We start from the raw sequence: 14928 nt of genomic DNA on the forward strand, positions 1-14928 counted from the left end.
GATGTTCTCACACAGGTCAGGGCGACCCACGATGTTCCAGGGCCCGGCGTCCAGCTCTATTTATAGCCCCGACAATTGTAGAAGTCAGTTTGCACACAGCAAAATCTCACAAACAGCAATGAGATAAAGGTGTTGATAGAGGGATAAATGTTGGCCTGATTACCAGGAGAGTTAAACATTAAAGAAGTTTACATAAATCAAAAAATGACAAACACACAAAATCGTGAACGAGCATATGTGTGTGCACTAGGTCCGTGCAGCAGAGCAGGTCTCCAGTCGTCCTGGTTAATCCTTGCCACTGGATAAAGGCCTAGCTCTGTCAAGCCTGTATGGTGGCTAATGTGCAATGGTCACCACATGTTAAAAAAATCCATGCACATGCATCTTCCACCCCCTCAATTGGAGTTCAGGACTGGAACATCGGGTCCTTCATTGAAACATTTGTGAACTCTTGTGGAAGCAAGTCATCCTCGTTCGAGGGACACAGATCACCATTGTAATACCTTTGAATTTCCACACCAGCTATATAGCTGGTTTACAAGAGATTGCTCAATTTGAAGCAGCTTTGAACTGAGCTGAGATGATATGATGATGGGGATTGGATTATGAAATGGGTTAGAAAATTATTATTTCACCTCTGTGACCTGGGATTGAATCCAGTCCAAAAGGTAGACCTCCATCTCTGATAGTTCTAGGGTTCTGAGTAAAATGAGCATTTGCTGTCTCAGCTCAGTTCAAAGCTGCTTCAAATTGAGCAATCTCTTGTAAACCAGCTATATAGCTGGTGTGGAAATTCAAAGGTATTACAATGGTGATCTGTGTTAAAGGCTGAATTATGTCTGCTGTACTAGCTCAGTCACAATTGACTGCCCTTGTCTGACATCTAAAAGATTTACCTAAGGTCACAATAACCGCAAAGTTGAACAGAAGGAAACTTAAATCAACATTAAATATGAGATTGGTAAATGCTTTTTCCAGTCACAGGAGCAGGAACATGATCAGGCTGCAAGAGCCCAGATTTAAGTGTATGCATCTGTACACATTGATTGTCATTTTGTTATCATCAGTCATACTGACTAAATTTTAGGTATATGGGCTCTAGAGCTAGAAATTCACCACCGTAGCTCCATTTTTTAGCGTTAAAAGTTTTTTTTTGGAGCTAAATAAATTTAAGGCCATTTTGCTAGCTTTGCCAGTGGTGTAACACCGTCCTTGAAAAAAAAAAGGCCGTTTTTTTTAAGAACTGTTTTTGTGACGTCACTCGGGGTCAAAACCAACGATAACGCCATTTTTGAGAGTTTCCCCAATAAGGACATTTTTAAGGACAGTGATCAATACCACTTTCTAAAAGCTTGCCTTACCTGGTCGAACCGGATCGAAATCGGCGATAACAGTGCCATATTGGAAAACGGAGGGAGTTTATAATGCGTTTTTAGTGACATTTAAGGACATTTAAAGAATGGGGGCTATTCTATCTTTGCCATATGTGATGAGTGCTTATGTTATCCTGGATTATCATAGAAGAAAGCTTATTCGACAGCATTATCATGAGACATTACATAAGTTTGGTTTAGTTGAAAAAATAATTTGCAGTTTATTAAACATTTGTACACTTGTACTTAACTTTAATAAAAAATATTATATTAAACTTTTAAATTAACATCACTTAAATAACAATAAAAGAACACAAGAACAGCAAAACAACAACAATGACAGCAAACACTTCAGCTGCAGTTATCTCTCCCCCCCCCCCCCACTTATTTAAAAAGTGCAGTGCCACGGCCCTTCTTGTCCTCGCCCTTCTTGGACTTGCCACTAGCCTTGGTCATTTCCTTAGCCTTGGGCCATTTCCCGGTGAGCCCAAGGTTTTTGTTAGTGTCTCGGGTATGGCGCTCCGCTTGTTGGGGGACACACCCAGGAGACGGCAATCCGGAAGGGCCGGGTTCAGCCTCTTTGGCCTGTAGATCAACCTGCACAACCAGTCTAGACATTGGAGTGGGAGTGGCATCACTTGATACCCTCAATTGCCACTGGGCAATGACAGCCTGGGTGTGTTCCCGCGTTGCAGCGACTATCTCCGACATAGCAGATAGTGCTGCTATTCCTCCCGACATGCCCTCCCTAATGTCAGCAGGTAGTGCTGCTATTTCTCCCTTGATCCCACCCATGACCTCAAGGAGTGATTTTGGAAGCTGTACGCTCTCCCCACTCATTCCCATGAGCTCTACCACCTCCCGTGGAGCCTACATTTCAGGAGAGCACTGTTCCGGTTTCCTCCTCTTCCTCCTCCATACAGGCAGGCCTGCTGCTGCCATGTGTGTGCTTTCCTGCAACCCACTGGGTCCCGCGACCTCGTAGGGTGGACAACCCAGAAATGTCCCCTCACGCTTAGTGCTGTTGAAAACACTTGGTCCATCCATGGCCTGCACCTCCTCCAATGGCAATAGCACCGTCTGATCATCTTCCTCCACCACCTCCCCCCCCCGCCCCCACCCAGCCATGACAAATATTGTCGGCCTCCTGCTCCTCCTCATTCTCCTCCTCGTTCTCCTCCTGATTGCCCTGTGGAACTTGTTCAGTATGGCTGAGGTCGTCGGGGGTCATCCAGTTCTGCTTGTGGCAAGGTGGCGGATTCTTCTCCTTCATTATTGAATGTCTGTGAAACATCTGCAAAATATAACAACAGATGAATGGTTAGCAGCAGGGGAGGGGACAGAGTGACATGAGTAGGCTCACATAGCGCAGGCTCATTTGAAGGACTAGGACGAATTATAGTACATCACATAAACCGAAGCGTAGCCAACTTGTGCCAACACAGACTGGATTTTGCAGGACTTACCCTCTCTCTGCAACCTGGACCCAGCATCTGCACAGGTGGTCGATCTTTGGGACCGACCAATAATACCTGCGATTCTACTTTCCAAGGCTGTTAGTGGCTGCAGTCTTGGCGGACCTCCACCAGTTTTTGTCTGCTCTCGGTGGTTGTTGGACATCTTCTTCTGCAAAGATGGCGATAGAAATTATTTAGAGGCCTTCTGCTGTTGTGGCACACACAGATAATTACATTTACAATTCAAGTAATTTTAGTGCATAATTAAAATGTGACTTACTCTAACTTTTTGGCAAAGGTCCTGCCATTCTTTCGGCACTGCTGGCCAGTCCTCTTGATGGACCTCACTGAGGAAACCTGTTCTGCAAAGCATTGCCAAGCTTGTGCTATTGCTGCTGGTTTAAGTTTATCAGGATCTTTCTTGCCAATCTGACGCCATCCTCTCTCCACAGGTCCTACCAGCGCCTCATTGGCACCTTGGTTAAACTTCCTGGTCCTTTTCCTTTCCAAATCACACTCCATTTTGCAGCTCCTGTGTGGAAGTGCTCAAAAATCTCCTGAAATTTATAACGGTCTTTAAAAATGGCTGATCCAGATGAGGATGTGTATTGCACATGCGCAGTCACACCCGTCACATGAAAACTGATCGATTTTTTTTTTATTGCATGCACTATTTTTAACGTGAAAAAATTTATCTCCATCCTTAAAAATAGTAGTATTTTAACGCTATGCCAAAATTTAAAAAACTTTTGGCGAAACTTAGGCCTTATTTTTTTGGCGTTATTTCGGCATTCAAAAACGGCTGTTATTCGCAAATAGCGCCAAAAAGCGGTGCTATTCTTAAATGTGGAATTTCTAGCCCCTAGTTTCTAGTGTATGATTCATTCCTGATAAATATGGCTCTGGTGTGTCAGGAATGTAAGCTGTGTATATAAAAAGTCATAAATCTTCTCCAGTTTTGTTGGAAAGCGATATAACTAGAGAGCCAAAAGAGAGAGTGTAGAGGAGCTGTGACATCTCAGCTAGTATGGTTAATGCTCAAAACTCTCACATTGAGTATATTAAATGCTGGTTCCTATGTACAGCCAATTACTCTGTCCCACTCATACTATTTCAGATTCTTGGTTCCATGTATATATTTTTTCCTGATGTCACCTTGGTTGTACAGAAGTAATCTTATCCAATTCATTTTCAGAATTCTTGAAAACAATAAAATCCAGAAGATTTCTCCCAAAACCTTCTTGGGACTCAAGTCAGTTGTTCTCCTGTAAGTTCCAACATTAACCTGTACAGCAGCAAGCAATTTAAATACAAGTCAAGCTTTTACTGATGTGAACTGATTGTTGATGACTCTATTTTTCTAGGGTGCTGCTGAACAATTCCTTCCATCAGCTGCCTGATAACCCCATCTGCCAAGAGATGCCCAAATTAAACTGGCTGTAAGTACTTCAGTATTAACTCAGAACTGCATTTAAGTTTCAGTCCATTTAGTGACTGTATAGCTATCAGTTAAAAGGGGCTAGAAAAAAATCAAAATAGTGTGCACTCCACATAAACAGTGACATGTCTCATTTAACCTTCCTCACTTCAGTCTTGGTAGCAAAAGCGTGAACATATACTTCACACCAACATTCTACACCACTCTTGAAATAACAATTAGAGGACATCTTCAGCCATTTTGTCTTATTACAAATCTTTTAGAGTGATGAAGAATTCACACATAAATGATACTGGACATAAAGGGCCAGAATTTGCAGGAGCAGGGCATGCACTGTTTTGCCCTGGAAGTGCGAGCTGATAATGGCACAGCGAGGTCAACAAGGCATCTGGGACCTGAGTGAACGATGGGACCAACAGTGTATCTCCTTAACCAATGAGATTTAACGATTGAGAAATAAACAGAGGAAATGACTGAGAATGAAAGTGAATGGGTGAATTCAATATCAAATCAGTTAAAGAGTTATGAAGAGAGGGGGGAAAAGATTGAATTAAGAGAAAGAAAAAAGAGACAGAAAGAAAAAGTATGAAAAGAAAGATTACATTTAAAATTTGACATTTAAAAAATTCTCCAGCAACAATTCACTCCGTGAAGGAATGAGATTCCACACTTAATTGTTCACTTTCTGGGCCAGAGAGGTTGATTGGCAGTCACGAACAATTATCACATTGTTAAAAGAGTACTTACATTATTAATTACTAGACATAATTATCCATGACCAGTTTAATGGGCAATTAAAGTGCAAATGCAGCAACTTCATGAAACTCACGGGAAGTTTCCGTGCAAGATGCTGTTTTTCCGAAGCTAATAGCAGAGTGGCATAAATCGTCCAGCAACTTGTGGTGATTCACAATTTATGGGTTTTCTCTTCCTCGCCACAAGTTGCTGGCTGATTTGCATATTAATAACAGCATGTGGCGTTCAGCCCATAAGTTATTTTTCAATAAACTATAAATATAAGGGCTGACTTCTTCAAGGTAAATAACATTGTTAGTAAAGAAACATCCATTAAATCAAGGTTGAGCAATACTTCAGATATTGGAATACATTCCTGTGTACAATTATTATATCAGAGTGACTGCTGCCAACAAATTAGAAGATGCGGCCGCCGACCGGAAGCTGCGCAAAAGTGTTCTGCACATAAATCTGGTTTATGTATTAATGCATAATACTGTAGTTTTGTTATCGCTGCTGTTTTTGCTTTGTTTCCCCAGTGCTCATTTGTCCCGAAGGACCACTCTGGTCCTGGTCTATGTCGCTGTTGTTTCCACAGTACTCGTGTGTCCCAAAGCAAACAATCACAGGAACTGTGCATGCACAACTGCTTCAACTTTGTTGGCAGTAGTCGGTGCCTTACTATATATCTTGATAAATCACAGTAGTAGAGGCAATTAAAATAATTCTCTCAACTCCTCAGCTATGTATTCAGATAACTTTTTAGGGGGGAAATCCTTGCAATTATGAACAGTTCAAGGGGAGCACTTAAAGGGGAATCAGTTTGCATGTGCACATTGATTAAGGGGTTCTGTTTTTGTCCGAACACATGGACCCCACCCCAATAGCATGAATCAGACTTCCTTGATGGAAAGACTTAAGCACATGTGCTGTCACTCTCAGCCATTCCTAAAGCTTACTATAAATCACCAGAGTGACTATTTGCACTAGGTTTTTTGTGTCTTTCTGCGCATGCGCGGATTGGACTCCGCCCCTTTTTTGAGCATGGACCCTCGATTCGGTCGCACATGCGCAATGCGACATACAAGGAAGTCAGAAGCCGGGCGCGAAAGAGAGAGAGACAGCCATGTGGAGCTGCTTCTAGCTTTTGGATTATTTGGAACATTTTCACGGACTTCTGTGGGAGAAAAAACATCGGAGGTAGTGGGAGAGAGAGAGAGACTGGGGGGTTGGGGGGGGAGGAGAGAGAGAGAGAGAGACAGGGGGAGGGAGAGAGAGAGAGAGAGAGACGGCGGAGGGGGAAGGGAGAGAAAGAGAGAGACGGGGGGAGGGAGAGAGGGAGGGAAAGAGAAGGGAAGGGAGGGAGGGAGAGAGAGAGAGATGGGGAGGGAGAGAGAGAGAGATGGGGGAGAGAGAGAGAGACTTGGGGGAGAGAGACAGAGACTGGGGGAGAGAGAGGGGAAACGGGAGAGGGAACTCAGGGAAGACGGATCACGTTCTTACAGCCCCCTTTACACCCACACCCAATTTCTCGGAAAGCTTGGTGTGTGTGTGACAAGGGACATCATTGGAGTGGATGAAATCTGGACGTCACGACACTGCCACTATTCACTTCATACCCAATAAACTTGTTAACAATCCTTGACCCACACACAATGCCCCATCTATGGCAGGCAGGGGGGTAAGGTCAAGAACTGGAGGGGGGATAGCGGTAAGGAACTTGGACTGGTGGACTGGAGGGGGCATGAACTTGGGAAGGGGGAGGCATGTTCTTGGGCTGGGGAGGCAGGAACTTGGGCTGGCTGGGTAAGGAACTTTGGCTAGGGGGGTAAGGAACTTGGGCTGGCTTGGTAAAGAACTATGGTTAGGGGGTAAGGAACTTGGGCTGGGGAAGTATGAACTAGGGCTGGGGGGCAGGGACTTGGCTGGGGGGTAAGGAACTATGGCTGGGGGAGTCAGGAACTTGTGCTGGGAGAGCTCTATCATGTCTGGGGTCTGAAGTCAGAATGACTCGAATTAGACTTTGCTAAGTCACTCAGAACTTGGGCTAGGCGGTTCCAATAATATATTCCAGAGAAACTTCTGGGTGTGACTTATCCTCCAAGGGGACCAATCAGAGCATTTTCTCGTGAAAATAGCTTCATCCATATATCACACAGAGCAATTGACCTATGGCAACCTCTTAATTCTCATAAAAATATCCAATTTCTCACTACTCTGAAACACATTCAATTAAAGTTGAATTATCTTTATGAAAAGGTGTTTCAGGCAAACTTTTTCCTTGTCTATTTGTAAACTAACAACATGATGTCATTAATCATATTGAAGTGTAAAATTTTGCCCTGGCATATATTTGTCGGAATTTTCATTTGTCTGTGCGTGCAGAATTGGAGGCGATCGGGAGTGAAAGTAGAAATAAATCGGAGCGGGTCGGGAACCCGTCATCATCCCGCCTCCTCGCGCCTTTAACTCGGCGCATTTTCCAGTGTGGCAGCGACCCGAACAGCAGAGGCAGCGCCTAATTTAGATCATCATCAGCTTATTGTCAGAACCGTCTTTTTAACCAGACCTTTTCAATTTCACTGCATGACCATGGGAATTACACAGCCCGGGTACCACGTCTGTCAAGCTGAAATGGAAGCTCAGTGGCCATTGATCGAGGTCATTAATGCAGAGCATGGAAAGCACAATAAATACTGACACCTGAAACCTGACACCTGCTTACTTTCCGAAGGAAAGTGCTGTTGCTAAGTGCATTTTCAGCACAGATTTAGGTCTCTGGAGTTTGCCAGTCTTTTCTGCAAATTTGGAAACCACCGTCACCTCTTTGCTACTACCTATTACACCTGTGGTGTCCCTGCACCTTGCTACTGAATCACACGAGGTATGTACTGCAGACATGGTCACTGCGTGACCTTTCTTTATTTCCAGGACCAAGAAGTGATGACCCTGCGTGGGACCTCCCTTTAAATACCTGAGTGCCCAGGTGAGGAGTGTCTCCCACAAGTTCACCTCCTGTGGTCAAGGTGTGCATTTCCAGGGCATATATACAGTGTACAGTGTGGTTGCATGAAGGTTACAGTTACATGAAGGTTACAGTTGTATGAAGGTTGCATACATGACAACACCATTGACAGATTGCTTCTCTAATCTCTACTTGACCTGCCATGTATTACATTAGCATGGGTGCCGTTTACACTGCCTCACTTTCATCCACAGAATGAGCCCTAACACCAGCAGCAGCAACAACAACACCACCAACCTTCTCCTCAATTACCTGATGCTCCATAGGACAGAGGGCATCAGTGCAGGGCTGCACCACACCGGAGGTGATATCCCCAACACAGGGTATACAGACAGAGCAAGCTTCCTCAACATGACTGAGCAGCAGTGCCAAAGGAGGCTCAGGCTATCGTGCCAGGTCATGGCAGACATTTGTACATTGCTCGAACAAGACATGCTGCCAAGAAGACCTGGTGGACACGCTTTACCAGTCAAAGTTACCAGTGCCCTCAACTTCTTTGCCTCAGGCTCTTTCCAAGGATCTGCAGCAGACATTTGTGGCATCTCCAAGTCAGCCGCCTACAGATGCATCACACAGGTCACTGATGCACTGTTTGACTAGTCAGCCAATTACCACTGATGACACCGGTGTTACTGAGCAGGCACTCAGCTTTGCCACTCTGGCTGGCTACTCACAGGTGCAGGGCATCATTGACTGCACACGTGGCCATCAGAGCATACCCACATAACCCAGGAGTGTTTGTGAACCGCAAGGGTTTCTACTCCCTCAATGTGCAGCTGGTCTGTAACCATAGGAAGATCATCATGCATGTGTGCAGCAGATTTCCTGGTAGCTGTCATGACATTTTCATCCTGTGCCAGTCCTTCCTACCTCAGCTCTTCACTTCTCCAAACAGACTTTCTGCTGGCTGCTTGGTGACAAGGGCTATCCACTGAAGTCGTAGCTCATGACACTCTTGAGGAGGCCAAGTACTGAGGCCCAGGAGAGATATAATAAAAGCCACATTTCCAACAATAGGTATGCTGAAAATGCACTTCAGATGTATTGACAGGTCTGGAGGAGCCCTTCAGTACGCATCAACCAGGGTTTCCAGAATCAACGTCATCTGCTGTGCACTGCAGAACATAGCACAGCAGCATGAATTAACGTTGCATGAGGAGCAAGGCACTGAGCGCACAGCCTCTTCAGAGGAGGAGGAGGAGCATCAGCTGGAAGACCAGAAGTATGAGCAGAAGGAACCTGCAGTCCAGATCTCACCAGCACCCAAGCATATTAAGATGTCAGGGACGACCTCAGTGTGGCCAGATTTAATTAACTTCATGCATTACACCCATATGGCTGCCATATGCTGCACCAGGTCCCCCCCCCCCCCCCCCCCATCACAACAACACCATAAAGCATCCCTACAATGACCAAGCCATTTGTTTCACACTGGCCCCCATGCTGGAGGTAACGTTATGTCTCATCATTCACTCCAATTCACAAAGCCACTTCCAAAGTAGTTGACAAAATTGGGCATGACCGGAAAGTGGTGAAAATAAATAGTTTTATATGTGACGTAAGGGTAATGGAACCTTAACAGAAATACTTCTTTAAACACCCATGTGCTTTCCCTTCTATGTCATCTTTTTCTTGCGCATGCTTCTATGAGGTGCTGCAGCAGATGTAGAGGCAGCCTGCTCACTTCCCTGCTGTGACTGCATAGATACCTTTGGCAGACATCCTCTGGGGTTTGGAGTTTCTTGTTGCTCTGCCAAAGTCTGCTCCTCCTGCGACTGTGCAGGTGCAGACTTGGCCATTGTAATCCCAGGAGGCATCTGGGGCTTTGACTGAGGGGGAGGCAATGGAGGAGAAGTGTGAGCACTTTGAGAGGAGCCCCCACTTCCATGTCCCCTCCCACCATCATCCATCTCATGGGCTATCCGCACTTCCCTGCTAGCAAGGAGCTGGAGAGCACCTTGCTGTGCAGCAATGGGGCCATGAGGACCCAAGTCTACACTAACAACCCTCCTAAAAGGTCTATGAGCGTCTGCCATCTATCCATCATAGATAGGATGTGCTCATGTGAGTGATGCATTAGCTACTCCATGTAGGTGGCTATCCTTTCCATGGAAGAGCCTACAGTCACCATTGCCTGCGGCCCGCTGGTGCTCGTATCGTAGAATCATAGAAGTTTATAAAACGGAAGGAGGCCATTTCAGCCCATCGTGTCCATGCCAGCCAACAAGAGGCCATCCAGCCTAATCCCACTTTCCAGCTCTAGGTCCCTAACCCTGCAGGTTACAGCATTTCAAGTGCCCATCCAAGTACTTTTTAAATGTGGTGAGTGTTTCTGCCTCTACCACCCTTTCAGGCAGTGAGTTCCAGACCCCCACAACCCTCGGCATAAAGAAATTTCCCCTCAAATCCTCTCTAAACCTTCTACCAATAACTTTAAATTTATGCCCCCTGGTTGTTGACGCCTCTGCCAAGGGAAATAGACCATTTCTATCCACTATATCTAGGCACCTCATAATTTTATACACCTCAATGAGGTCTCCCCTCAGCCTCCTCTGTTCCAAAGAAAACAAATCCAGCCCATCCAATCTGTCCTCATTGCTAAGATTCTCTGCTCCCGGAAATATCCTAGTAAATCGACTCTGTACCCTCTCCAGTGCAATCACATCCTTCCTGTAATGTGGTGACCAGAACTTCATGCAGTACTCCAGCTGTGGCCTAACCAGTGTTTTATACAGTTCAAGCATAACCCCCTGCTCTTGTATTCTATGCCTCGGCTAATAAAGGCAAGCATTCCGTATGCCTTCTTAACCATCTTATCTACCTGGCCTGCTACCTTCAGAGGTCTATGGACATGCACTCCAAGGTCCCTTTGTTTCTCTACATTTCTCAGTGTCCTGCCATTTAATGTGTATTCACTTTCCTTGTTAGCCCTCCCTAAATGCATTACCTCACACTTCTCCGGATTAAATTCTATTTGCCATTGTTCTGCCCACCTGACCAGTTGATTGATATTTTCCTGCAGTCCGCAACTTTCTTCTTCATTATCAACCACACAGCCGATTTTAGTATCATCTGCAAACTTCTTAATCATACCCCTATATTCAAGTCTAGATCATTGATGTATACCACAAAAAGCAAGGGACCTAGTACTGAGCCCTGTGGAACCCCACTGGAAACATCCTTCCAGTAACAAAAACACCCATCAACCATTACCCTTTGCTTCCTGCTTCTGAGCCAATTTTGGATCCAACTTGCCACTTTGCCCTGGATCCCATGGGCTTTTACTTTCGTGACTGTGGTGTATGTAGCACACAAATCGCTGACTCCACATGGTCTGGTGTAAATCTAACTGCTGTGACCTTCGTCCTTTATTGTTCAGCTCCAGAGTGCCTCTCAGGTGTGGTGGTCAGCCTTATATAGCACCTGTTGCAGGTACTACCAGGGTTTCCCACCACAGCACCCTCTGTGGTGTGGCATAGTGCTTACATTACATTTAAGGTACTGGGACGATACACACATCATTACATAACATCACCTTCCCCCCCCCCCTCACCAGGACGCAGGACAACGATACACACATCATTACATAACATCACACTTATCCAACGGAAGGCAGGTGGGCATAGACAGTGCGTTAGTATGGTACATATTATCTGGTACATTAACTGGTTATTGACTGGTAACGGATCCTTGATTTCCTTGTTAGCCGTTATCATTAATTGTACTTCATCCATTATTTTACACAAATACAGTGGCCATTCAGTATTAAAAAAGTAATTCTTATTATAAATTCACTATCTCACATTAACATAGCTCATTTTAGACTCGCTCTGCCTTACAGAAGTCCTTCTTGGAAAGGCCCTTTTAAGACTCCTGGGTGCATTTCCTTTTTAAGGCGCCACCTTTGATGCAGGAGGATTCCACGAGGCTTCTCCTTGGACGCCGCCATCTTTGATGCTCTGCTGCTCCGACACGATGCCGCCGCCATCTTCTTCTCCGACGCTCCGGATGCCCTCCGCCGCCGCAGCCTCCGCTCCCCTCCGCTGCCACCTGACTTGCCGCCTCTCCTGCGGCCATCGTGGCCACTCCAGCGGCCACACTTGCCGCGTCCCCCGCGGCCTCCGTAGCCGCCGACCTCCAGCTGCTGCCGCCGCCCGACGCTAACAGCTCCTCGGCGGGGCTCTTCCGAACCGCCGGCCCCTGGATCCCTCGCAGCCCGCCGGCTCACTCCCCCCCCCCCCACTAGGCCCCTCTGTGCAGGGCTGCTTGCCTGTGGGGGCTGAGGCTGCGGGATCTGTGTGTGAGGTCTGGGGCTGGGACTTGCCTGTGGGGTTTAAGGCTGCAGGATCTCTGTATGAGGTCCGGGCCTGGGACTTGCCTGTGGGGGGATTGAGGCTGCAGCTCCAGCTCGGTCGGCGCTGCTCTCTGGGGACCCGGGGCACGGCAGCACCCCAGGGAGCAGCAGCCTGTGGAGGAATGAAGTCTTCCCAGCTCCCACGGACCTTCCCCATCCACCTCTGGCCAAGGAGTGTCGGCCCATCGCCTGCAACGACCCACAGAGGTAAAGCGTGCGTCTCGTCCCCTTGGGATACCTGCACCATCGCTCTGCCGAGAACAGGTATTAGTTCCCTGGTGTAGGTACGCAGCTTCACCGTGACCGGGACCAGCTTGGGTCATGCAGCTGGGTTAATCCACAGTTTATCGAAAGTTCTCCGACTCATCAACGACGGACCCGAGCCCGTGTCCCCTTCCATACTCACTGGGACTCCGTTGATTTTTACTTCATTTATCACTGGGGGCGAATCGTCGGTGCACGTGTGCAGTCCAAACACCTCATCTTCTTATACCTGCTCCTCGCTGAACAGTGGATCATCCCCCATCTCCTCAGCCACACGGTGAGTCTGATTTCTTTTACACATATGCTGAAGGTGGCCTTTCAAGTGGCAGGTATTGCACGTATACTCCGCAAACCTGCACCGGTGAGCCCCATGGCTTCCTCCACAGCGCCAGCATGGTGCTGCTTGATTGGCCCCCCTCAGCGGACTCTGAGTTCCAGGATCCTGAGGTCCGTGCTCTCTGCCCCGGGCAGAGCCACGTTCTGCAGTTTTGTCCGTGGTGGGTGCTATCCTGTGGACAGTGCCTGCCGGGTTCGAGACTGTGTGGATTATTTGCTTGGTGCTGCAAGTCGAGGTCATATATGCCCGGCTGATGGTGATGGCCTTTGTCAGAGTGACTGTGGGTTCCGTGGCTAGCAGCTTGTGAAGGAGGCCCTCGTGGCCAATCTCCATAACAAAAACGTCCCGCAAAGCCTCGTCAAGGTGTGCCCCAAAATCACACGGCGCCACGAGTCTCCTGAGGTCCGCAGCATATTTGGTGATATCCTGGCCCTCGGGTCTGCAGTGATGGTAAAATTTGTATCTGGCCGTGAGGATGCTCTCCTTCGGTTTCAACTGGTCACGAATGAGTTCAGTCAGCTCCTCGTATGACTTGTCCCTGGCGCTCCCAGGTGCCAGCAAATCCCTGACGAGACAGTAAACCTCATCTCCACAACTGGAGAGCAATATCGCCTTACGCCGATCTCTCATTGCGTCCGTGTCCTCCGTCAGGTCGTTTGCTGTGAAGTAGTACTCGAGCCTTTCCGTAAAGGCCTCCCAATCATTGCCCACGGTAAAATCCTTTAGCGAGCCCAGAGTAGCCATGGTTGCGTGGAGTTCGTCCGCTTCCTCGTTGCCAATGTGGTGTATGTAGCACACAAATCACTGACTCCACACGGTCTGGTGTAAGTCTAACTGCTGTGACCTTCGTCCTTTATTGTCCAGCTCCAGAGTGCCTCTCAGGTGTGGTGGTCAGCCTTATATAGCACCTGTTGCAGGTACTACCAGGGTTTCCCACCACAGCACCCTCTGTGGTGTGGCATAGTGCTTACATTACATTTAAGGTACTGGGACGATACACACATCATTACATAACAATGACCAGTCTACCATGTGGGACCTTATCAATGGGCTGAATGGCCTCCTTAAGTGCCTCGTATTGAAGATGGACTCGTCCATTCTCTGCACATTTGTAGACATCGAGGTCGCAAAACCTGTCAGAGCCCCCTGCACTTCTTCCTGCACCTCCAGGATCACCCTCTTTCTCGATGACCTCCGAGACTCAATGTCTGCATGCAGCTGGGAATGTCCTGTGCCCTCTGGCCAGGAGTCTCCACTGCTGTCCCTGTCTCCAACATCTGCTCTTGCTCATTTATGAGACACCAGGTGACAACACAACTCTATCTTGCGTCGGACCCACCGAGATGTACGTACCTGCGCTGAAGCTGGGTGCACTTATGTATGGTGAAGGTGCACCTTCGGAGGCTGCAGGCTCCTCTGAGGAGTCATCTTCCTTTTCCGCTTGGACAGTGGGGGCAGAGGCGGGTGGGTGTGGGACTCTTGATAGCGAGTAAAGCGATGATTTAGAAATGTCATGTCAAGAATAGGCATTATGCACATGATGAACGTGCACTTGCTGCTGACATCAGTCCCCATATGAGTGACTGTTGTATGCCATGTGGTTGTATGATATGTAATTCTGTCACCAGGTTGCTGAGATGTCCCCCCCTCTCTATCTCTCACAATCAGCTCCTATGCAACTCCTGAGACATCCAGGGCGACCTCTGCTGGAGTCAACATGGCAAATGATGAAGGGTCACCTCCGGTTCTCTCCATCTCCTTTTTATTGTGGGCTCTCTTCTCCTGCAAGGAAGGAAAGAAGAGAAGTTTGAGTGAGAGTGATGGAATAAGTGGAAGAAATGGGTTACATCTGTAGAGGGTGACTATGACAGAGTGGGATGCAAATCCAAATGGTCTCCTTGTGAGATGTTAGTTGGTATGAGTTAATTAGGATGAGGGTGAGTGT

At 47.2% G+C, this 14928-nt stretch overlaps 1 protein-coding gene across 1 annotated transcript in view; it reads left to right on the plus strand.

Annotated features, from left to right (window-relative positions):
• rxfp1 (relaxin family peptide receptor 1) overlaps positions 1-14928 on the plus strand; it is a 173643-nt gene that overhangs the window by 77860 nt on the left and 80855 nt on the right. Inside the window, 2 exon segments of the mRNA XM_070862488.1 lie at positions 4026-4097; positions 4195-4269. Coding sequence (XP_070718589.1) covers positions 4026-4097; positions 4195-4269 — 147 coding nt within the window.

This window comes from Pristiophorus japonicus, chromosome 2 (assembly GCF_044704955.1).
Source record: "Pristiophorus japonicus isolate sPriJap1 chromosome 2, sPriJap1.hap1, whole genome shotgun sequence".
Taxonomy (NCBI): Eukaryota; Metazoa; Chordata; class Chondrichthyes; family Pristiophoridae; genus Pristiophorus; species Pristiophorus japonicus.